The 25,157-nt window shown below is 41.7% G+C and overlaps 2 protein-coding genes across 3 annotated transcripts in view; one reads left to right on the plus strand and one right to left on the minus strand.

The window, feature by feature from the left end:
- The window catches only part of LOC134542975 (RING finger protein 17), a 233,541-nt gene that overhangs the window by 71,576 nt on the left and 136,808 nt on the right, over window positions 1-25,157 (minus strand). For both annotated transcript variants that reach the window (XM_063387612.1, XM_063387613.1), the window contains exons 6-9: window positions 3,602-3,978; window positions 2,432-2,574; window positions 1,078-1,317; window positions 350-499 (exon numbers count right to left, since the gene is read on the minus strand). In XM_063387612.1, coding sequence (XP_063243682.1) covers window positions 350-499; window positions 1,078-1,317; window positions 2,432-2,574; window positions 3,602-3,978 — 910 coding nt within the window. The remainder of the gene's footprint in view (window positions 1-349; window positions 500-1,077; window positions 1,318-2,431; window positions 2,575-3,601; window positions 3,979-25,157) is intronic.
- Window positions 6,392-25,157, plus strand: part of LOC134542955 (uncharacterized) — a 30,019-nt gene continuing 11,253 nt past the window's right edge. Inside the window, exon 1 of the mRNA XM_063387580.1 lies at window positions 6,392-7,350. Within this exon, the coding sequence (XP_063243650.1) occupies window positions 7,293-7,350 (58 nt within the window). The 5' untranslated portion in view covers window positions 6,392-7,292. The remainder of the gene's footprint in view (window positions 7,351-25,157) is intronic.

Consider the following 25,157-nt stretch of genomic DNA (forward strand, 5'->3'; position numbering starts at 1 on the left):
TAATGTTCTTAATATTTTCTATTACTTTTGTCTTTTCACATTAAAATTTTTATCTTACCTTCAACACCAACATTGACTTAAAAAATGCAAACTTCAAACACAGCTATAAATTAATAAGTCAAGCCCAACTGCAACTGAAATTTTGCTTTTGTTTACTCAGCTTTGTGATAATGGCCACGGAGGACTAATCAGTGAGAATTTTGACAGTAATTCAGTGCCATAAACCAAGCCAAAGGTTTATTTTTTTTATCATAAAACGTAACTTGTTTAACAGTGTGCCAAGATATTTACTAGACTATTTAAGTAGCATGATTGAAGAAAGTGTAGAATAAGTGATAAGGTAACTTGCCAGGCTTTACTTCTGTAGGGATGGTACTGGATGCTGCCAACTTCTTACAGGTGATGGCCAGTGAAGAGATCTTATTCTGGTCCGAATGGAGCTGAACGTAGAAATCACCCGGGTCCTTGACATGCGTCACCACCACAGCTTCTGATGTTCCTGGTAATCGTAAAAGGGAGGGGGGGGGGGGGTGGTGGAACAATATTTTCCTGCTGTAGTTAATGGTAAAGAAGTGTATAGATGTGAAGTAGGCAGATAAATAACAGCAAAATAAAATTTATTTTATACTGTAAACTACGATTACATTTATTTTTAATTATATATGCCTAGTTTTGGAATAGATGTACCTTACTAAATAAGCACTACATAATAAACCAAAAAACTGTCAGATGTGAGTAATCATATTGTATTCTACTGCATGGTATAGGGACATGGAGAGGTCTCAATGATTTAAATTTTTTATTGCCAATACAGCAGATACGTATATTGTGTGTGTGTGTGTGTGTGTGTGTGTGTATATATATATATATATATATATGTGTGTGTGTGTGTGTGTGTGTGTGTGTGTGTGTGTGTATATTATTCCCTTTGAAAGATTTACCTACCAATGAACATACATTTTTACAGCACTTTTTCGATTTCTGACCCGCAAATTCAAAAAAACCATTTAAAGCTCCATGTATAAACTTTCTTTATTTGAAATGAAACAGCCATAACAAGAATACACCGGCAGATACCTGCCAAGATGTTCCTGGCCCTCTTCCTGTTGACGGGGTTGAGTGCCATGTTGACGACGGGGTGTGTGTTGTTGGGGCCTGTGGTGTCCTGGCGCTCGTGGAGGGCAAATATCTTCACCTTCCCACTGGGGGGCTGCCCGGGTGGAGACTTGTGCTGCTCCGCGGGGGGCGCCACCTCCTCCCCGAGAGCAGACACGGAGGAGGCCCGCGAGCTGGACGTCAGCGGGGGACACACGTCCTCTGCACGGAACAAACACGACACTCCAGCAAACTGGGGACCGTTCAATACAGCGTTGAGGTTCAGCATAACCGGGCACACACACGGTGTGAAGAGCTTCAGAATAAAACCATGCAATTTGAAAACTGCTCAAGATATCCAAGTGAGGTCTGTTTACGAAAACCATTAAAGAATACACTGAGGGCAGACGAATAGTTGTTGCCAGATCACTTCTAAAGCATATATTTAGATGAGTGAAAAAAGCTAAAATGTATGTTTTCAGAATATTTTTTAGGCATGAAACACCCGGTAAAAATTCATGAAAACACTTAAGAGACATTCATTACACCTTCATCTATACTTCTCTATCAAATTAAACTATGATTACTGTTTAAATCTCACAGCTGCCCTATGCACGACTTGAAAACTGCTGCCAGTCCACAGCCTTGCACTTAAGAGACGATACCGCGCTAAAAAAACCCAGCTAACATCGCACTTATTGTTCCACTTCACTAACACATAAACACTAGTGACAAGATGGGACCTTTAAGGAGATTAGGCTACACCATTTTGGTTATTTTGGTTATTTAAAATTTTAGGCCACAAATTGCAAATAGCTTCTGTATTATATTCTATGGCTAAACAAGACACAGCACCTAGGTTAAGTCAATTGTTAACGTCAATATTTGTCAATCGGTGAAAATATTATGACAGTTTCAGCTGCAGCCATGAAATAAATGATTTTATTTTTCTCTCGGTTGCTGATAATAATCTATTTGATTTTATATATAAAGTTAAAACTTGGAATGATGTGTCTGCCCTGTCAAGCCAAAATTTTTGTAACTCAAAATTAAAAATAAAATAAAAAATCTTAATTTTAATTTTTAAGGGTTTGATACCTCTAAAGTCACCAACATCTACTCCCCAACAAAGAAGGAAGGGGGGGGGGAAATACATTTTTATCTAAAATTAAACCAAATCCAGTACCGAAAACAGCAATATTAATAGATAATAGATAAATAACATGAACAAAATTAACAATTTGATGGGTGTAGTCAAAAACCTTAAATATTACAAAAAAAACAGACTTTAGTGCAAACAAAAATTTTACAATTTTAAATTATTAATTCTATTTACCTAGCACAGATTCATCCACTGGTTCAATAATGTAGTCTTCTGGCAAATCTTCAGACTTCCGGAGTTCATGGCTGTCACTAGTGTGCAGCTCTAGTTGGCCGTGAGAAGCCAACTGTTCCACAAACGATTCATCAGCTATAAACCTGTCGTAACAAAACAAAACTATCAGCATCACCTGTTGCGTTTAAAAAAATTAAATTTGTAAGGGGGAGGGGAAAATCTCCAAGTCTCAGCCTCACACACAGTGGGCACACCATGCTAAAGACCTGCCCAGTCTTGCTGATACAGATATTTTCTGCCCAGGTAAACAGATTGCACATGACGGAACTCTGTGGGGCTCTGCTTCATATCCAACTCCGCTTCACATTCACAACAAAGAACCCATGTCAAAGAAATAATTTTTGCTTTTAAATTATATAAAGAGAGTTCTAAAACACTACAACAACTACTACAACATAATTATGCACTATGTAACCACATGAAAAGAAATCATGTACTCTCCTAATCATAACTTTCACAATAATATTTGCTTAAGTTTTCTTGTATATGTGATTGGTATTTAAGTAAAGAATGCTCACAGCTCTTTAAGGATTACTGACTGAAAAATTAAATTTTCTATTTATAACAGAGTTATTTCCAAAATTTTGGAGTGCTTAAACAAAAAAAAATCAAATAAAAAAACATGCTACTTTTTTAAATTCATTATAACTTGAATAAAAACAAGGTAAATATATATACCCATAAATTAAGACTTCAATGACTAATTATTTACTGCAATACACTAACTTAATTTGGATTATGTTTCTCTTTCAAAAGAGAATTTAGAAAAAAACTACTAAATTTTTCAAATGCTCATGATGTATCATCCCACCCCAGAATTTTCCTGGGGTGATTTTGGGAAACCATGAAAAAAACATACTGGGAATACTGATCAAGTCCAGTGTCTTACAACTGTGCCACATTGATCCATATTCAACTATTAATCCACAGCTTGCAGTACGGGTTCTACATACATTACCTTGACACTTTTTGAAGTCAAAATTTTTTATTGATTGTGCATTGCGGATTACTAAAAATACCCAATGAACAAAAGTCAATTAGGTTATAAATGTATGCATTGACAGAGAAAATGTTCGCCAGTAAGTTTAAACTGAAGTGGTGGGAACGCACCGCAGGGAGTCGGGCGGGCCGCCGGAGGGCGAGGAGGACACGAGGTGGCAGGGCAGCTCCAGCAGCGCGGCGAGGCGCGCGCGCACGCCCGCCACGTCGACGAGCGCGAGGTTGGCGGGCAGCATGGCGAGGCGGGCCGAGTGCAGCGCCTCGCGGGCCTCGGCCAGCTGGTCGGCCAGCAGGCGCGACACGCCGCGCAGAGAGTCCAGGTGGCGGGCGCGCGCCTCCCCCAGCTCGGCCAGCAGCGCCTGCTCGCGCCGCTGCAGCAGGCCGTGCAGGCGCGAGAAGTGGCGCGCCACGTCCTGCTCGGCGCGCGAGTAGTGCGCCGCGCTGGCCGCCTGCTGCCGGCCGGCGCCCGCGCGCAGCTTCTCCGCCTTCTGCAACACACACACCACCACCACCTCGACACCTCTCCGGGCTTTCCCAGCACCACCACGCCTTGTGCACAATACCCTCAACCAGGGGCGCAACATCTGAATTTCCAAAGCGGGGGCAATATACCTTTTGATAAAGAATCATCGATCCCCCTATTGAAGCGGGGGTGGGGTCCGGGGGTCCTCCCCCGGGAAAATTCGTATTTCAAGGTTGAAAGGTGGAAAATGGTGCTATTTAAGCAGTTTTATTATCTAAAAATTGATTACACAGCACTTTCTTTGCCACCGTTTGCCCCCACTTCAAGGTTTCAGAAAGGGGGGGGGGGGGCAAAATACCCTTGCCCCCCCCCCCTGTTGTTGCGCCACTGCCCACAACACCTCTCTAGGCTTTACAAACACTGCGACATCCAGCACCACCACTTCTTATGCACAATACCCTCAAAACCTCTCTAGGCTTTTAAAACAAACAAAACACGCTTCCTCCAAACGTATTCTACATACACAAATCTATTTACATAGTTCGAAAACAGGTTCAAGAGTGTGATTATAAATGTTTCCCAAGAGTAAAAATAGAAAAAAAATTTTATCCTAGTTTTCTTGCATGTGTATAAATGAAGTTGCGTGTCGTCAAATATGCAGCTCGGTTATTTGTAACTGCAGCGCTAATATAATAGGAAGAAAAAAAAAAGGCGTCGGTAAGTCGTGATTTCGCATCACACAGGAATGGATCCAAGGGATATGGGGGTGGCGGAGGGTATTAATGGCGGATCCTCTATCCAAGTTCTTACCGGTTTTTTTTTAATAGAATATGAAAAAAATTGACATGAACCCAGGAGAAAAGTTCTTGAATAGAAAATATGCCGACCCAAAATTTGCGCGCGCGCAATCAATTCAAATCTATATAATATGAGGAAAAATTATAATTCTTTTTGACATTCAATAAATAATTGATTAGTGTAGTTTTTATTATACGTAGGTGTTTCCATTAGCTTAAAAAAATTTAATATATTATTTGTTGCTATAACCATTCGGGCTGAATTGCGTATTAACGTGATATTTATGTTTTAATAATATATTTTTACAATAAATAATTACTAGTGCAGTGATTGTTTCGTCACTTCCGTTATAGTGTGAATACGTATAGGAAATGTGTAATTATCGGTTTAAACTAGAGCCACTGAGAACACAAGCACTCCGTTTATACTATTTACATCAGGGTTACTTTTTTATTTAAATAAATTATAATATTCTTTGAACAATAATAGCTGCAGAGAAAGTGAAATATAATTTTAAAGGAAATTTAACTATAGAATTATAATAAACTTGATCAATTTAATAAATATTAAGACCAAAGATTTCCATGAAGCGAAATAATATAAGTCCACTTAATGTAATAATGAATTACTTTCTAAAAAAAAAATAGCCAAATCGTTTAGTCCCGACTCGAACCCTCCCCTTGTAAGTATATAAATAACTAATAACTCCATTTTTAGTTCCACACATAAATTACAAAACTAGAATGAATTTTTTATAATCCCCCCCCCTTTTTTTTTACCTGAAGCGAAAGTCTTGATCCGCGTCTGAGTAAGCAAAACTAAATGACAAACTAGTTTTATCTAAATCCATATTTATAGCAAAAAATGATTCAAGGATAAGTAAATAAGCGACCGCGGAAAAGAATAAACCTGCAACTTTAGTAAATCTATACGATAGTCAATTTGTGTAGCTGGGTTTCTTAACCGAGAGATAATAAATAGGCCTGTTAAATACCTGTTTTATCTTCAAAACTATTTAAGAAATGTTATGAAGGAGAAGAAGGAAATAGGCCAAAACAAATATCAACGAAGTCAATTTCTAGTGAGAAAACAAAAGTTTAGTAACGAGATGATCCCTTCGCACAAATTATCAAATAACTTACGAAACGGGTATTCTATTTGTAAAGACGAAGACCGCAGATGACACGAAAACGGGAAGCTCACAACCACTTGAATAACGCCGTGTTGGACTTCGACAACTGATTCTTCTGATTCCTAAGCAATGACGGCCAAAGTGATAAATTACTTTAATTTTGAGCACACCTTCGTTCTAAGATTGTGTTGCCTAGTGGTGGTGGCCAGAAGACTGCCGAGTTCAGCGCGGGCTGCGACTGCGACTTTCACCGTCGAGCCACCACCTGGTCACCGTGTCCGCGATCCAGCAAGAAGGGCCTCGTAGTTCTCTCTCCAGAAGCTCGCACACCGGCGGGGACATGAATGAACCAGTGCAAGAGAAGGGCGGGGCCGAAGGTGAGGCGTTGCCCCTAACACCAAGCCACACCGTGACCTGGATAACCACGACGCCGCTCTCACGGCCCGAGGCGCGACCACAGCGCCGCGTGTCTCGCCGATGCCGCAGACCCTCACGCTTGCCTGGAGGTACACCGTCATGGGCTCCATCGACCGTGATAGTGTGGTCGTATCACGTGCCTAGCACCGAGGCGGGATCCAACTCGGGAGATTTTCCGCAAGAGGGGAAACACGACGTATATTGCCGTGAGCAGGGTTCTTCGAGGCTCTCCCGTTTCCAACACCCATTTATTGTTCCGCCGTTACTTGGTCAACTCATTTCATGACTTTTTCAGGACCGTTCGGTAAAATTTTCTTACAGCTTTCTTCATTTCACAGGGTCGTTTAATATATATTATCACAATTAGACAAAATACGAAACATATCCATAATATTCGTTGGGACGCGATCATTTCTTTTTCTTAAGAGATTTTTCAGAGATAACTTCAACATGATTCAAACTGACAATTATAAATGTGCTGCTATAAACTCAATCGAGACCTCGAAAACAATACAATTTAGTCAAGCGGCGTTTTAAATTAAAAGTTTCGTGACTTCCAGCTCCGTTACTGTTTATTTCGTGAATTTTTTTGTGACTTTCTTGACCAGTTCTCGAGTTTCTTTAATTTTTCGTCACCTGCGTGACTTTCGAGTCCTGTAGACATCCTGTCCTCAATTTCTATCTAGTGTTACCAACAGACGAGACTTTTAAGCCACAGTTCAATCCTTCATTCACGTAAGGTCGCGCCATTTGGAACACTGGTTTAGAATTCACGTCCGGTAATAATGTCCGGTAATAGTGTGTCCGCAAAGTAATGGCACGTGCTGGGGTGGTTCCGGCCGCCCAGCGCGGATCCTCTCGCAGCTGGAGAGAAGGTGGCGTGAGAAAGAGAAAGAGAGAGCAGGGACAACAATGAGGCCGCAGTGGAAGGGGGCCGGCGAGCAGCGACGGAGCCCGCCAGTCTGCCAGTGTGTGGCATGGACCGGTGAGACATGGACCTCGCCGTCATCGCGTCGCTCCTGCTTCTGGCACAGCTGCTGAGCCCCGCGGGTGAGTGCTGCTGCGCCCACGAGGGACCGCCACGCCTCGCTCTCTTTCATTCTGCATTCTTTGGTTCGGCACATCCTGTAAACCGGCATCGGTCAAGCCGACCTTGGCTGCCAGCTATAATCTACAGATCTCATGTACAAGTTTATTATCAGTTGAAGAAGCGACCCGAATGACGGACACGACGTGAGACCAGAACCTTGTTTGAAAAATAACGCTCGTGTATTTTTTTTTTTTTTTACCGAAGAGACACTTATAACTTGTTTTAGATATAACTGTAGTATATACTAGTTTTCTTTGGCATTCCCGTTGAAACTTAACTGACGTTCGATAATTCGGCATGGCTGTGGTTCCGAACGTGTCCGATAAAAGAGCCTTTACTGATATTTCAGTTTCACATTTGAGTGACTATCCAACACACATCATAAATTCACCGCTTAAGTCAGCGTTGCCGTGAATAAATACTGAATTCATACGCGAATTAATCACCACCTGAGAAAAAGAACATGTATTATCGACCTAATTAACTTTTTTCAAGCGGCCAGATTTTTATTTACATTGTTTGAAAAAATACAAGAAATTTTGTTTGAGATAGTGTCCTAAGCAATATAATTTTTTTTTTAACTATTGAGGTTTTTTTTTTTAATTTGCATCACGATAGCTATTAACTACATCAAATGACGATGAGAAAGAACTTCTAAAGGAGTCTCGCAAGAAGCAAAATGCAAACTGACAACACCTATACTAATGGGGGCACTTACTGTCAGACACTTACATACGAAATTAGACATCAGATGATTCCGCTTCATTCACTATTAGCGACAAATGTCCTCCTAAAGCGCGTGTGTTCATCAATACTGCGTGCTGCTGCAACAGTGTGTTTATATTTCTCCAGTCGCCTATGTAATAAACCGAACATACAGAAATATTCTTCATGCTGTTATAGGGTTGCTACACATTTTTGAATATGAAATTTCCTGACTTTTCCAGGTTTTTTCAGTCTGTATGAAAGTTTTTTGAGACCATTACATATTATTGTAATCGTAGTTGGTAACTTTTTTTTAAAAGTTCATAAACGTTCGTAAATATTAGGTACACTTAGACCTAAAGCGAAGCTCTTTCTTACAAATCCGACCAAAAAAAACATGTTTTTCTCCAGCAACAGGGATTTTTTTTCCAGTTGGGTTACTACGAAGTGACCCAGAACATCTACTCTCTCCAGTCAGTCGTCGCCCAACGCCGAATCATGAAGCCCATTCACTACAAGTTCCACTACGGTGTCCACTACAATCTTGGAGGCTGTAGGCTCCAAACAGCCGTGTTAAGTCAAACCTCAGATACTAATAACGAAGAGCGCAAACGTTTTTGCGACACAACGTGGCGTTTGACCCGGGCCAAAATGACACAATTTTTTCTTACAGTATTTGCATTACTAACGATACCAACACTATCGCCATAAACACTCATCTCTTTTTCTGATAAAAAAATGTTTTGTTATCTATGTACGAATGTACAATGATGAAAAACATTCAATACGGCAAATGTATGCTATTAGATCGCGGAATACTAATTTAACAATTGACTACCAACACATTAAATTAGTCAAACTGCTTGAAACTAGGTTAGTTTCCAAACTTTTATAAGCAGGAAAATTGTGGAATGGCTCCTTGAACAGGGCATTGGCGATTACTTACTCCATTTCCTTGAACTGAATTGATTTTGCCAGTCTCTATTGCCCTCGATGACGAAGCACAAAACCAACACAAATAGAAAAAAAAACAACCAGTTTGTCTTCGCTGTGTACATAGAGCTACCCGGTCTCACTCTTTCTAGTAGTATATAGTACTATTTAAATTTTTTTGCACACACCATTATTAATTGCAATACGATTATATATTTTTCTAACATCATAAAACATTGTCTATTGGTACTATTATTGCACTTGTAGTCACCCTAAAATTTAAAAAAAAATCAGTGCTAACACCAATTATTACAGATTTCACAGGAGAAACTGTTTATCAGTCGGTCTCTATTGATAACAAGGCATGCCATTAAATTATGTGCTATGCTCTAACAGAACTAGCATTTTGAACATTAAACGAATAAAAAAAATTGTAAGCAAAAATGTTTGGATCAAAGATGGCGTCAGTAAGTTACGTCTCCTTGGAAGTACAAATTGAATACAATCAGATGGTCTTGACGAAATACAACAAGAAAGCTTATATGGAAAATTCTATAATTCTTTATTTTCCTTTACGAAACACAAGTGTCTCAGATACATTTAAAAACATGTTCATTAAATTAATACGTTGTGTGTACAGTGTTTGCGCCGTGGCACTGGATAGAGAGAGCATAATGACCACTGGAACGCTGACTGGAAACGAAGGATGAGCTGTAGCTATAGCTTGACCTCAACAGTGGTGTGAGTGAGAGGACAGAGGACGGAACGCTTTCTCCGCCGAAGACGAGCACGGCCGGGCATGACCGCCGCCAAGCGACTGCGACCAGCCGTCAAGCCTGAGCTTCCTGCGGCCGCCTCGCGCCTCGAGGTCTTGCAAAGAAAGGTGTGCTGCGCGTCCGTGTAGTCTGTACAAGATGTACACTTCAATCTGCAATAAAAGTTCCCTGACCTTCCGTAAACAAAATTTTCCTTAAAAAAAATAGTTAACTTAATATGCTATTTTCTGAAATAAATCTCAGCCTTCACCATCCCCCAATTTCTACATTTAAAACAGAACCTTGCAAACGCCGTTTTACAGTGTGTGTGTGTGTGTGTGTGTGTGTGTGTGTGTGTGTGTGTGTGTGTGTATGTGTGTGTGTGACTATGCGCTAAAGATTAGGCTGAGAAAAAAAAATAAAGATTTTAGAGTCTGGGTTGTGGCAGACTGGAGCATAACCTTTTTTTTCTTTAAATTACTATCAGTGATGAGTTCCAGAATTGTAAATATATAATTCCTGACTTACCTAAACGTGGACACCTAGACGTAGGAAACTCCGTTAAGATTTAAGAAATATTTTACGGAAATCTATCCCGTAATGTCAAATGTTTTTTTTTTTACAAAAAAAATACTTTCCGTATTTTTGGTAGCAGTGTTGAATTGCCTAACGTGAAACCCTAAAGCTAAAACAGGCTAGACGCGAAATGTATTGGGGTAGGTACTGTGAGTAGTGCAGATGCGTAGAGCAGTTTGCTGTAAAATGGAGTGTTTGCCGGACGTGTCGCGTCGCGTCGCGGCGCGGCGGGGAGAAAGTTGCGTCCCGACGAACCAGTGGCGCGGCAGCCAGCGCGTCCTACCCGCGGGGACTGGCGTTATGTAAACAACACGTTCCCGCAGACAAGTCTGGAGCCGGGGCACCGGCCACAGACACGTCAACGTCTCTGGAGCCCGCATGCCCTGTGACTAGAGGGGGCATGGATTTAGTTAAAACACTTTGGAATTGTTCGTGCCTCGTAAATGGCTGAGTTTCTTGCAGGCGACTGTCCACTGTTGACACACCAATCACAGCAATTTTGTGCGGAAGCAAGCGCGTCTAAACGGCCATTTTGCAGACGGCCGCCAATTTCAAGGAAATAACAGCTGGCACACATATCTTGCTGCAATCTAATGAGCAGTGAGATTTCTTATGTGAAAATGTTTTACAGCCGGTAGAGGGTAAACGTTTCCATACATTCGAAACTCGTAATTCCAACTCTTAAACTTTCAACTAAGAAGCTGGATAGCGGTGTTTGCATCAGAATTGTGACATTTTGTATATATATACTTTTCCAAATAGGGTTATGTATCATATTTCAGCTATCATAAACCCATTTATCCATTCACTGAAGTCATGGAAGTAAAAGTCTACTTTCAACTCATGATTACGCGTGTTTCAAATATTAGAGTACCATAAAAATTTCCCATCCCTCTTATCTGTTAAGTTTCACTTCTTAAGTGCATGGCGACCACGCAACAATGTTTTTTTTTCCCCTCGCGGAAACGACTATTCAATACTCCAACCTTATATTTCACATATTAGTGGACTGAATAAGTATAACGTATAAGAACAAGTGTCTCCAAGTCAACCGCAGGACCCAGCCATCCTGATTTAGGTGTCCTATGGTTGCTCCGGATTACTCCAGGTAAAAACTGGTGTTAGTTTCTTATTATACGCCATGGCCGATTACTGTCCCGATATCATGGTCTGTATCGGCGTGTGTTAGTCGTCTCTCCAATGATCTCGCTGTTGAGAAGTTATTTGCAAGAATGATGGGAATAAAAGTATGACAATAGTTTTTTTTCCCCCTTCAACAAGGTCAGTCTCAAAGGGCAAGTAAGCGAAGATAAACTGAAGCCCAGGCTACGAACTTCCCTAGCACTGTGCGCCATGCATGAACATAACCTAACGTACAACTACAATGTAGTGATTTTCCCGGAGGAATCCGAGTTAAGGATGAGCTTAAGTGCGTCTTAAGCCAAAATCTTCATGCCAAGACATGTGTATTTTTAATACGCCAGAAAGATAGCATTTTCCAGACATGGCTTACTTAAACTCTAGGCGTGTACCAGTGGCGGATCCAGGATTTTGGTTTGGGAGGGGCTTGACCCAGCTGAGGCTAGGCTTTATCAAGGCAAACACTAAAACAATAGTGGATCCAGATGCTTTTGGAGGGGGCTTGAGCCCCTTAGTCCACCCCCCCCCCCTTTCCGGATCCGCTACTGGCGCGTACTAAGGTAAGCTCAAGTAAAGCATGCATAGACACATATAAAGCTAGGTCGCGGCAGAGAATATCCACATTGCTGGTTGGTGTCCTGGACTATGCTGTCCGCAATTCGTATGTACAAGCCAAGTCACTTTTTTTTGTTTTTGTTTCTGGCGAGTACCCGAATCCCGATACAGCACCTTAACAGTTCTGTGGCCCTCCAGCATGCATTTTAGTAGCTAAATTCGGTTGGAGTAGAACAGAATGTGTTTCCGGACAAGCCTTACACGTGGTTTCAATTGTAAAAGGTTGCATGCATCCCGGCTGTTGGCAATATCTGGGGCCACGGCTGCAATTGCGTCTACGGCCACGCCTCGAAAAAAAATAAAAGAAAGATTGGAAAGGCACGGGGAAATCTAAAAAAAAAAAAAAAAAAAAAAAAAAAAAAAAAAAAAAAAAAAAAAAAAAAAAAAAAAAAAAAAAAAGAGAGAGAAATCTTTGGAAAAACCAGCACGACAGTCGTGAAGACTCTACCACAACTTCTGCACAAACCTGTTTACAAACAAATGTGGAGGTTTCTCTGAATTACAGTATACGAACATTTCATTCCAATATTCCAAATCATATATCTGTAGCTTAGCGTTAAACAAATAAGTGGCAAAGAAAATCTATAATATTGTGTAAAAATGAACAAAACTTTCTATTAAATTCCGGGACTGGCTTTATAAAGTGTTATTATGGGGGGAGGGAGGAGGTTTTCATCGTGATGCAAGTGACGCACAATGCAAAAATAGAAATTGAAGTTTTCCTTCTCTTATTTAAAAATTATAACTAAACTAAATTTAATTAGATGAAGACAATTCCTCCTCAATTATAAAACTGACATAACACATGTAGTTAAAAGTTAAAATTGTAAGGATAAAGTAAGATGATATTTGCCGTTTCGTGATAGGTTGCGGTGCTGGAAGTTCGGCGACTTGTCACATACGATTTGTGCTATAAATTGATAATTTAAGACAAATATTATTGAATAAAAACAAAACACGGGTAATGCACGGCCAATTTTTAGTAATAGAAATAAAGAATGTTTCGTTGAGATTACATATGTTTATATTGATTTGACAGGTTTCGAACCCGGGTGCTCTGAAATGCGTAACCGATGTCCTATCATTGCGCCACAATCGCACATAAGAGATCGGCCATAATATTAATCATAACAGACCGCGCTAAGAAATACGTTACACAAAAAAATCCGAGAACTCAGGCCATGGATTAGTACATTTTCCTTAACTGACACTCTACACATAAAAAAAATTGACGTGTTGCAAACTGTTTAAAGTATGAGCATAAACATGTTTTCCTCTTGGAAGTAAGATTCGAGATGAAATAATTATATATATATATATATATATATATATATATATATATATATATATATATATATATATATATATATATATTGTTACGATTTCCCTGCGGGTTCGTAAAGGATAGCCCAATTAAAGATTTTTATCACACACACAGTTTTATTTATTACCACTACTTGTCACTTACAAATAATCTTCTAAAATGGCAAATAATTAACTACACTTAAAGAAATGTCTATTCCCCAGTCACTCATTTCACACACCTCGCTGGGCCGCACTTCCGGCGCAACTCTCACCGCGGCACCCCTCGTGGGTCTCCGCCGCAGGACTCCGTCGCCGCCGTCACACCCTTCGCCGAGATCCCACACGACGACTCGCTCGCCACTTCACTCGGGACTCCACCGCGCCCGCGACTCTATCGCCCGGAAACTCCGCCGCGGGAAAACTCCCGACTCCACACAACTCACTCCCTGCCCTGGAACCTTCGTCCAAGGACTTCGCCACTCTGCCGCACCCGCGGCACTATCGCCCGGAAACTCCGCCGCGGGAGAACTCCCCACTCAGACTCTCTGCCCTGGAACCTTCGTCCAAGGACTTCGCCACTCTGCCGCACCCGCGGCACTATCGCCCGGAAACTCCGCCGCGGGAGAACTCCCCACTCAGACTCTCTGCCCTGGAACCTTCGTCCAAGGACTTCGCCACTCTGCCGCCCCCGCGGCACTATCGCCCGGAAACTCCGCCGCGGGAGAACTCCCCACTGAACTCCGACTCACTGACTCGAAGGTCGACCCAACCGCTTTATATAGCCCTTGGGTTCCCGTCCAGAACAATCGGGCATGTCTCCGAGATATCGCGCGACCTTCGCCGTCGAAATGCCCAGAAACGCGTCGTGAGTCCTCGAAGGACGCGGTGGCTGCTCTAAGAACGCCGATAAACGTGTCTGAGTCCTTTTATTCCGCAGTGCGGCCTCTTTTAAGTAACCCGATCTGAGGCAGGTGCGCGCTGCGACGGTCAGGATGTAGCGAGATAGTATGGCACGAGATACCAGGGAGAGGATACGGGTGGAAGGGGGCGCAGACAGGCCGAACGAGCGCGGCGACGCCAAGCACTGCAGCCAAGCGCGATCGTAACATTGCCCCCTCCTTAAACCTGTTCGTCCCGAACAGGTAATGCATCTCCTTCTGGAGGTCCCCATGCTACTCGAAGTTTAGGCCTCCTGCCTTTCCTCCATCGCGGGCTGTACAGTCTCACCAGATAACCCTCTCTCTCATTAGATGTAGCTTCTCTTGTCACCCGGCGACACTTCTGCGTCGCAGATGCCCCATGTCGTTCAGCCAGCTGCCCGAGACGGGCTGACCGATGCCTTGGACGGACCCGATACTCTTGAGTGCATTGCTTATTGCCTTCCAACAGTTTCCTTGTTCCTTCCCTTTTTCTCTCCATTTCTTCTCTCGCAGCTACTTGTTCGTACAGCATTTCTTCCCGGCTCTTCTTCGTCTCTTCTTGTTTACTCGTGCCCTCTTGGTTCTTCTGTGTCTCACCTGGACTGCACTTAGTTTCTCCTTGTACCCTCTTCATGACTCCTTGTGTTCTCATTTTCTCTTCTCGGTCTTTCTTCCCCTGTTCTTGGTCTTTCTTCAACTCTTCTTGGTCTTCCAGAGTCTCTTCTTGGTCTTTCTTCGTTTCTTCTTTGCACTTCTCTATCTCTTCTTGACTCTCTTCTCAGCTTTTCTTCAGCTTTTCTTGACATTTTCCTCTCTCTCTTTCGTTTATCTTCATTTCTTCTTTTTCAATGTTCCTTACTTTGTAACTCATCTTCACTACTTCTGTTCTTTTCTTCAGCTCTTCTTTCATCTTCATGTCCTAGCTAATTTCCTCTTCGCTGGTCTTCTCTTCGCTGGTCTTCTCTTCACTGGTCTTCTCTTCACTGGTCTTCTCTTCACTGGTCTTCTCTTCACTGGTCTTCTCTTCGCTGGTCTTCTCTTCGCTGGTCTTCTCTTCGCTGGTCTTCTCTTCGCTGGTCTTCTCGTCGCTGGTCTTCTCGTCGCTGGTCTTCTCTTGGCTGGTCTCCTCTCCGCTGGTCTTCTCTTCACTAGTCTTCTCTTCGCTGGTCTTCTCTTCGCTGGTCTTCTCTTCGCTGGTCTTCTCTTCGCTGGTCTTCTCTTGGCTGGTCTCCTCTTGGCTGTTCTTCTCATGGCTGTTCTCTTCCAGGTTTATCTTCATTTCGGTCTTCTTTTCATTCTTCATTTCTTCCTGGCCATTCTTCATTTCATTCTGATCCTTCTTCATTTCCTCTAGGCTATTGTTTGACCCGTTCTTCGTTTCTTCATGATGGTCCTTACCCACATTATTTTCACTCTTCACTTCTTTCGCAGAGTTCTTCATACTGGTTATCCATGCCCTCATGTCATTCACCATTTCTTCCAGGATAACCCTTATCTTCCTGATATCTTCTACATTTAACTCTTCAGCAGCCATCTCTTTCTAAAGCATTTACTAATTAATCAACCTAAATAATTTCTTTTTCTAATACTGTTCTTAATTTTAAATGACCTAGCTGTACCTTCTAATTAAACAATAACTCTATTACATTTAAAACTATCACTGGCTACAGTAAACTCAAACTAACTCTAGAAAAATCCAAATTCACTAAATTTCTAAACACTAACTATATTCTGGTAAACTAAATTCTATTCTTAACTTTTATTCTAATAATGTAACTGAATCCTAAATCTATTAATTAGGGCTATCCCACTTCTGACACCAAAATGTTAAGATTTCCCTGCGGGTTCGTAAAGGATAGCCCAATTAAAGATTTTTATCACACACACAGTTTTATTTATTACCACTACTTGTCACTTACAAATAATCTTCTAAAATGGCAAATAATTAACTACACTTAAAGAAATGTCTATTCCCCAGTCACTCATTTCACACACCTCGCTGGGCCGCACTTCCGGCGCAACTCTCACCGCGGCACCCCTCGTGGGTCTCCGCCGCAGGACTCCGTCGCCGTACTCCGCCGCCGCCGTCACACCCTTCGCCGAGATCCCACACGACGACTCGCTCGCCACTTCACTCGGGACTCCACCGCGCCCGCGACTCTATCGCCCGGAAACTCCGCCGCGGGAAAACTCCCGACTCCACACAACTCACTCCCTGCCCTGGAACCTTCGTCCAAGGACTTCGCCACTCTGCCGCACCCGCGGCACTATCGCCCGGAAACTCCGCCGCGGGAGAACTCCCCACTCAGACTCTCTGCCCTGGAACCTTCGTTTAAGGACTTCGCCACTCTGCCGCCCCCGCGGCACTATCGCCCGGAAACTCCTCCGCGGGAGAACTCCCCACTGAACTCCGACTCACTGACTCGAAGGTCGGCCCAACCGCTTTATATAGCCCTTGGGTTCCCGTCCAGAACAATCGGGCATGTCTCCGAGATATCGCGCGACCTTCGCCGTCGAAATGCCCAGAAACGCGTCGTGAGTCCTCGAAGGACGCGGTGGCTGCTCTAAGAACGCCGATAAACGTGTCTGAGTCCTTTTATTCCGCAGTGCGGCCTCTTTTAAGTAACCCGATCTGAGGCAGGTGCCCGCTGCGACGGTCAGGATGTAGCGAGATAGTATGGCACGAGATACCAGGGAGAGGATACGGGTGGAAGGGGGCGCAGACAGGCCGAACGAGCGCGGCGACGCCAAGCACTGCAGCCAAGCGCGATCGTAACAATATATATATATATATCTGAGCGAGACTTTCATTACTTGCCAGTGATGTGTAACATCTAACCTCGGTAACGAGCAAATTCGCGTGTTCTAATGTTGCAAATACACTTATAATACGACACTAAAACACGAAATTTAACGTAAAATTCTTTAAACTAATATAATCAAAATGTGATTTCAACAACATTTCTGAACGCGAATCACACATACTTCCCGCACCCATCACTAGAATTCACTGCCGGGGCAGCTACGTCGACTATAGAATCATTCGATCTGCAGACAGAAATTTTAAACTAAATAATTTAACGGTTCCAATAAAAGCGGAAAAAAAAACAACCAAATCCCGGCTATGGACCTATTTTCGAAAATGAATCTTTAAATACTACCCATCTTGTTAAAATTCATCAAACAGTTAATGATATATAACGTTTCCCTTTGTATTTGTGAACTTTGGATCGCGTCATTCGCCACAGATGGTTGTCACACGTTTTCGTTCCTTGACTTTCTTCGCATTCGCGAAACTACTCCTACCCAATGCCGTATACCGAGAGCTAAGATGTTACACGTCAAAAATTGTCAGATAAGTGGATTAAGTAGGAAAGCTTATGGAACGACCATGGCCGAATGTGGGAACAAAGCGACATTTTTGCACCGGACGTCGCGGTGCTGGTAGACGCGGTGTCGACACGGCTATGAAAGTGTTCCCACTGCAGGCGGAACAACGTACCGGGTTCCGAGTTGCGAAGTGACACCTTATCCCCCACACGCGAGCTCAATGCTAGCATTGCACCATGGCCGTAATGTACTGCGCGTTAGCTGCTATACAGCAAGCACGCCATTTTACAGCTGCTGTTAGGAATTATCACGCAGAAGGCTATGGCAATAACCCTGCCTCGGCAAGCATAGGGACGTCTAGGCTGACAAGTTTTTGCGTCTTACCTAGTAATGGGTGAAACGACTCATCATCACCAAGACATACATTCTCAGGACAAACTGTATAAACATACAAAATTCTAGTCGTTACCTAAATAGACGAAACATCGGGAAGCTCTTCAATAAATGAACGTTAGCCTACCGTCGCAAATAATACGTCCTAACTATACAATAAGCTTAACAACAGTATACAAATTTAATTCTTGAAAGTATTGTATCAACAATACAAATACATTACATTTAGAAACAGTACATAAATTTAATTAGTTCATTAATTGAGCAAACTGTGGACCAGGAAACGCAGAACTTAGTGGGTGAGGAGTAGTAACGGGCGTCATATGTTTATACCTAAACAAATTCACGAGCATTTTTTTAACGCATGGACTTAACATTAGATCCACGTCGTCTTGTTCAGAGATTTCATTATTCTACTAGCGAGTCTTGTGCACATGACCACACAGTCGAGGGAACCTTGGATGAATATTCAATGTATGTTTTTGTTTGAATACGCATTGTTTGGCACTTGCACAATTGCTGCGTACATCTGCAACTGTGCTTATCTATGGCTAGTAATGATAATGGTGCTCGCTGCGATGTATTGCTTCTTTTATTTTATCCTCGTAATGGACAATATAGTAATGACTGCGAAGACTTGGTAAAACTGGCTGTTAAGGGTTATAGTTGGAGGAAAATAGGAGTTTTAAAGAGAAAAGAAAAACACTACAATTCAACGAGTGGTCAAAAAATTCACGAACCAGGGATTAATAGTCAATTTACCTCGAAAGCGAAGGGAAACAAAAACTCACGAAGCGAGAAGAACGTTTCTTTGTTCAGCGGGAAATGTCTAGGTCACGACTGTGTGCGCTTAAACTGAATATAATAGTAGAAAAGGCAACACGTAGACGAATATTGAATACGATTATCCATCGGATACAGCATTTCTTTTAAGAAAGTAAACTAATTTTACTCGCCCTCACACGATGACAAATAACACGCTTGCACACGCACACGAGTTTTTATAACAAAAATACAATATGTACACTCATACAATTCGTACACTCGCGTATTTGATCGAGGCTTAAGCAAGTGAGGCTTCATTTAACCGTGCAGGTAGTTCATACAGGTGCGCAAGCTAAAAAGAGATGAGAGAAACAGAGAGAGAAGTCGTCCCACTTGCCATAAGTGTATGTAGTGTTCATACAGCCTCGATGTCGTAAGCCCGTAAGTGTGCCACCCTCATTGATATGACGCTCATACCAACCAGGTATAGCATACAAACTGACTTCTAGCTTGCCTTGCCACGCCACGCAACATTAGTTGCGACAAGCAGTCTACCTAGGGTGTCAAATGGCGTGCAGAACTCCAGTACAAACTGATAAAACTGAAATGGCCACTATCACACCATGTGATTAAACCGGAGCGGCTGAGTGATTTCTTATAGATCAATTGTTTACCGATCGATTTTGATCAATTTACTGAGTGGATTTTTAAAAGATCTGCATTGTGCACTCTGAGAAAAGAGGTCGAAAAAATATTCAGCCAAAAATAGCTGAGTTTGATTACGAAGAGCAATAGAAATGAAAATTGTTTAGCTTATGCTTCACTTACGTTTTGTTTCACATATAATTATTTAATAACGCCAGTTAAAAATAATGAATGCATTAGAGTTTACGTCTCGTCGATATTTAGGTCATAACGGAGTTATTTTTTTCCGCAGAACAAATTAATTTTCACAAGTTTAAAATATGCGTACTAAAGGTGTTTGCGTCTCGTAAGTTTCGCTTTGGCCATGCAAGAGTCATTGCAGTAACACAAATCAAAGACATAGAATAGGAATGATCAGTGCGAGAGGTCAGAGCGCTGGCCATATGCAACACACTCCTGCGCGGCGGAAACACACGACAGTTGCCACAGCCGTCAAGTGGCGTGTCGCCCTGTGTTGTAACGAGGTGCTGCTGTACGGTTCGTCCTGCCTTTGGCCGTCTTCACTTCCGCGTAGGGAAACTTTCTCGTCGGCTGCGGGTGCTTTTGTTGCCGCGGCTCTCGGGCTCTCGGCGGATGTTCGGCCGTCTCCCGGCCAATAAGAAACAAAACAGGGGAAACGTTGTACATGTTGTCTGCCAATAACAACATCCCGTGGCTCGGGCAACAGAAGACCGCGGTTGTTTAGAGATATTTGACGTATAAACATCTTAGCTCTCGGTAAACGGAACTTGATAGGAGTTATTTCGTGAAAATGGAACAAAAGTCGATGAAAGGAATTCGACAAAGATGGCCGACCCACGTGTTGCAACATAATCCAGTATATAGTCACTTTCGTAATTACAGCCGTTTAAGCAAAAACCAATATACAAACATATTCTTACGATTTGTAATTTGGGGAGAACTGGGTTCGTAAGGCATAAGCATAATTAAGTTATATTGAAGACTAATATTTAGATTAATAATATAATAATAGATATGTAATTGTACTTAAAAATGGCCCCAAACAGTTTTGAAGTGATGAATAATAATTTCTAGAAAAAAAATTAACTAAACGCAAGACCTGTCTCAATGAACTAGTCTTGAAATATGAACACGGCATCGTAACTGAACTATGCGCCGTGACAGACAGATGTATGCAGCGGTCTGCAAACTGGTGCGATCTTGGAGCTGCGGGTTACCATCGCCTCAACACACCTACTAGCTGGACGGACAGCCACCATGTCACCACAGCTTGGTTGCTACAGGATGTTACCATCGATTTACCGCCACTTTCTCAGGTTTCCTTGACAAAAAAAAAGTTACTACTTCGACAGGATACCCCAAAAACAACCAATCGATTTTTTACTAAAATCTCCAGGTTTTTATTATGTATTTTGGTCAGTGAAAAATTATATATCCACAGGGAACAACCAATATCAATTTTTTTTTCTCTCTACATCGTTGCAATTACACACTCGTAACACATCTACGCATTCTACAATGTCACGAAAAAAAACTGTTTACACAGTAAAAAAAAACCTGTTCACTCTATTTACACAGTGATATTTCTTAGCTACATCACACTCCGAGGCGCCATCAAGGACAGATCCTGGCCTGATGTGCAAAAAAAAATCTATGCAAAAATATTAGGCGAACCAGCACTGCAAAAAAGACACACTGAAATTTTAATCTGCATGACACAGTTAATAGGTCAGCGATATATATTTCATGTCAATTCCCTGACCTGGCATGCATTTCCTTCCTTGATTTCCTTTAAGTTCAAAATTCCCTGAGAATTCCATGAATTAAAAATTCCCTGACAAATCCATACATTAAAAATTCCCTAACAATTCTAGGTTCTCCCTGATTTCCCTGATGCTTGACACACTGTTTAGTCAAATGCGTACACCAGAATACACAAAGGTCCAGAGAAAATGGTTTTATTAAGTGTTTACTTTTTATTTAATACAATTCCGCCCAGTCAAAATTATTAAACTATCACCAATAACATGACAAATAATAGTAGTTTTTGAAGTTCTGGCAATTTTATTGTCTGAAGAATATTAATAAGCCAACACTGTATTTCAGGTAAACTATAAAAAATACGAGATTGTTTAAACTGGCAGATTTCAGGTTTCCCCTTTTTACTTTTGAATGGCCTTTTTCTTCCCCGGTTTGCCAAAAGCTGCAGCGACCATGAACTGACAGGAAAACTGTGCCTCCACGCGGCTGGCAACCCCGTTAACTGGGTCGGAAACTTACGACTTCCCGTTGTAAATGGTACCAAAATGTAAGACCAACAAGGGTTCAGCAATATCCGTGGTCACGAGATACGCCCTCAAGACTCACAACACAGACACAAAGTCTTGCACAGCCTAACACACCACCTAATTACTTTTAAGTTATGATTTTACGCCGACTTTTGCAAGTGAGAGCGACCCGTGTGCGCCACGCTGTTCGATTTGTTAGTGTGTTACGTCACACGGTTATGTGCAGAGACCATGTTTGTTATCTGACTGTTTTTCATTACTATTATATGAAGGCTTTCCCTGTAAATTCTCTCTTGCATTTTATGTTTTGTGTCCAATTTTATCAACACCTGTTTTCTAAATCAGATCTGACAGCAATAAAAATTCAGCGCAAATATTCATAATTATGATCACTTGCGGACATTTTTTCAGCAGCTAGAAATAGGGAAGTTATTATCTGGTCACTAAAATTTGTGTCCCAATAAAAAAAAATGCAGAAGAGCCTTTCGAAATAAAACAGGAAAATCCCATAATTGAAACTAATGACGAGAAAATGAAATAACAAACTGTGCGCGCGATACCTAGAACTTAGGCGTCGGGGCCTGTGAAATTACAGCAAATATATACATTAGAGACTAATACCGGGCAGCTCAACAGATTTTTTTCGTGTGTAAACATGTTACGTCAGTCCGATGGTTGGCAGATGGTATGTCCAGTGTGAACTACGTATCTGTTTAATACATTTTGTAACAACATTATGAAAACGAAAATAACATGTTTTACCTCCAAATTTGTTTTTTAATCATTATACATATTTATGGGGGGAAATAAAATTCCAGTGCTACCAGGAATTATCATACATCACTTAAAAATTTCCTCCTCTCTCCCGCACTGCTTGGAGGAATGGTGGAGGAACGGCGGAGCAAAGCAAGTCTAGCAAAAGGCTGCCGGCAACGAGCAGCCCGGAGCAACGCCGGCCGGCTGGCCTCGCCGCGATGCTGCGTGCCTTCGCCGAACGTGCGTACACCGTGTCCCCACCGGTGGACAGGACCACGCAACTGTCCGTGCACGTCGAGAACTCTGTTTACAGACTACTGTTGGCAACCAGGTTGCAAAACAACTATCGACACGCGCGGCCACACCTGGAACCTCGAATAAGAAATGGAACCTTCTTCACAGACATTGCCCGCAGGCTGGGTTGATAGCCGCTTCTGCGGTATTTTCTTTCGAACTCAAAACAGAAATATATATATATGTATGTGTGTGTGTGTTTGTGTGTGTGTGTATTTGTGTACACGGCAGGTCTTGTCAGAGGAACTTGAAATCGGGAATAATGTCATGAATAAATTGAAAATTTACTCAAGTACATTTTTTAAAAACTTATATTCACTGAACGTCACGGACCATAGACACACTACGGCGGTATTCTATTAAATTTATGGTTTTATCAGTTGTATTTATTTAATAAACTGTTTTTTTTAATGAGCATACAACGGAAAAGCAGTCGTATTAATTTTCCCAATAAAATGTTCCGCAGTAGGTCGCAAGTTGTCCATCCGAGATTGGATACCACAATCATTAGATTTGTCTGAAAATATTTGAAGACTGTTCAATCAACAATAGCAGAACTTTATTCAGTTACAAGTTGCACGATTGACTTGTTCTACCAGTGTGGACATTGCTTTATTCAACAACCATGCTTATTCAAACATAGCCCTTTTATCCCCCCTTTTTTCCCAACAACAAACTATCTCTACGTACTGACTAGTTCAAGTTGACTGCGATTTCGACGAAATGAAATGGTAAACATATTTAAGTATTTGTATGGCCACAAGTTAACAGAAAACGGTTTTATTTGTGGTACTGCAAAGAGAATTAAACATACATCACGATAAGTGAAATAAAATTATTGCCACATTCTTATCAGTAAAACCAAAATGAAATAAATACTGAATTAAATTTCACAATCAAAGATACAGCTAGGCAAAAGTATTCGTAAACTAATGCTGTTTTATAACAAAAACAATGATTGTTTTGTCGCTGACTTTACTCTCGTCCGAGAAAAACATTTTTCCCAGAAATCAAGTCATTTGCTACATACACTTATAATAACTCTCAACTTGCTCTTCTGATTCATCTCGCTTATAATAGAGGGCTTCTTAATGGACACCTTTTCGTTTACTAACAATTTGTTTTCTTTGAATATTTATGTTACACTTTGCCCAGTATATAGAATTATTCCAACAGTCCAGGTGATTTCTGAGTAGTGAAACAATCTGAATCACTTTTATTGCAGTGTAATTACATTTGCGATCCGTTTCACGTTATGTTGCTTCCAGTCACGCAACACTAATACAAGGAGAGAAGTCATTTAGAAAACTATATTAATTTCCCGGTTGTGATTTTCTAACGGTTACGTACGAATACTTCTGACCCAACTCATCTCAGGTTTTCACGCAAAACTACAGACGTGCTCAAGTGGCTCTTCTGTAGGATTATTGTTTCCAATCTAAGAGATGTCATCTGCGTCAAATTAAGCGACAAAATTACATTGTAATAGAACATATGACAAAAGGTTCTTCTGTACGAATACATATACATATGTTCACGTCTGTACAAAGGCTGCACATTGTCAAAGATATTAATAATCCTCAGTGAATCCCGAAATGATGCTGCAAAAACCGATTGCCTGGCGGAGGGGGGGGGGGGGGGGAAGACAGAGAGAGAAGGTGGAGAGGAAGGGAGGAAAATAGAGGAGTCGATCATTCTCCAGGCGTGACGCTGCACGTACTAATGAACACTTTGTCCACTGAAAGACGGACATAAAAACTGCTAAAAGTTTGTGGCTAATCGAGTTCGCTACGAAACACAGTTCTATTGGCAAACAAACAGTGTAATGCTAGGTGAACAAATCTGAGGTACTTACGAAACAGTGGCACATCCCGACGAAGATGGAAGGTGTTAGTATGGGAGGGGGGAAAGGGGGGGGGGGGGGAGAAGAGGAGAAGAAAAAGGGGAGAAGTGAAATTCACCCTTCTTTTTTGCAAGTGTAATCAAAGCGGGGGTTTGTGTAGCTATAAGTTCTTCAAAAATTAGGTAACTTATGTTTAATTAGTTAATTTGTCTGCATTTAATAATACTTAAGTAAGTAAATTATTCACCCAGGACAATGTACACACACTATGTATCATTGGTGACCGATAAGTGTATACACACACACGCACACAGAGAGAGAGAGAGAGAAAAAGGAAGGGGGGGGGGGGAACAATTTCATCATATTTCTACCCCTTCACCGGTATCCGGTGAGCGCGCAATATCGAGGTAATTCAGGACGGTCATGGAAGGTCGGTGAGATAGGAAAGGGACACTGACAGAAGATTGTTGGGGGGATACGGGA

Source organism: Bacillus rossius (genome assembly GCF_032445375.1).
Source record: "Bacillus rossius redtenbacheri isolate Brsri chromosome 9 unlocalized genomic scaffold, Brsri_v3 Brsri_v3_scf9_2, whole genome shotgun sequence".
Classification (NCBI taxonomy): domain Eukaryota; kingdom Metazoa; phylum Arthropoda; class Insecta; order Phasmatodea; family Bacillidae; genus Bacillus; species Bacillus rossius.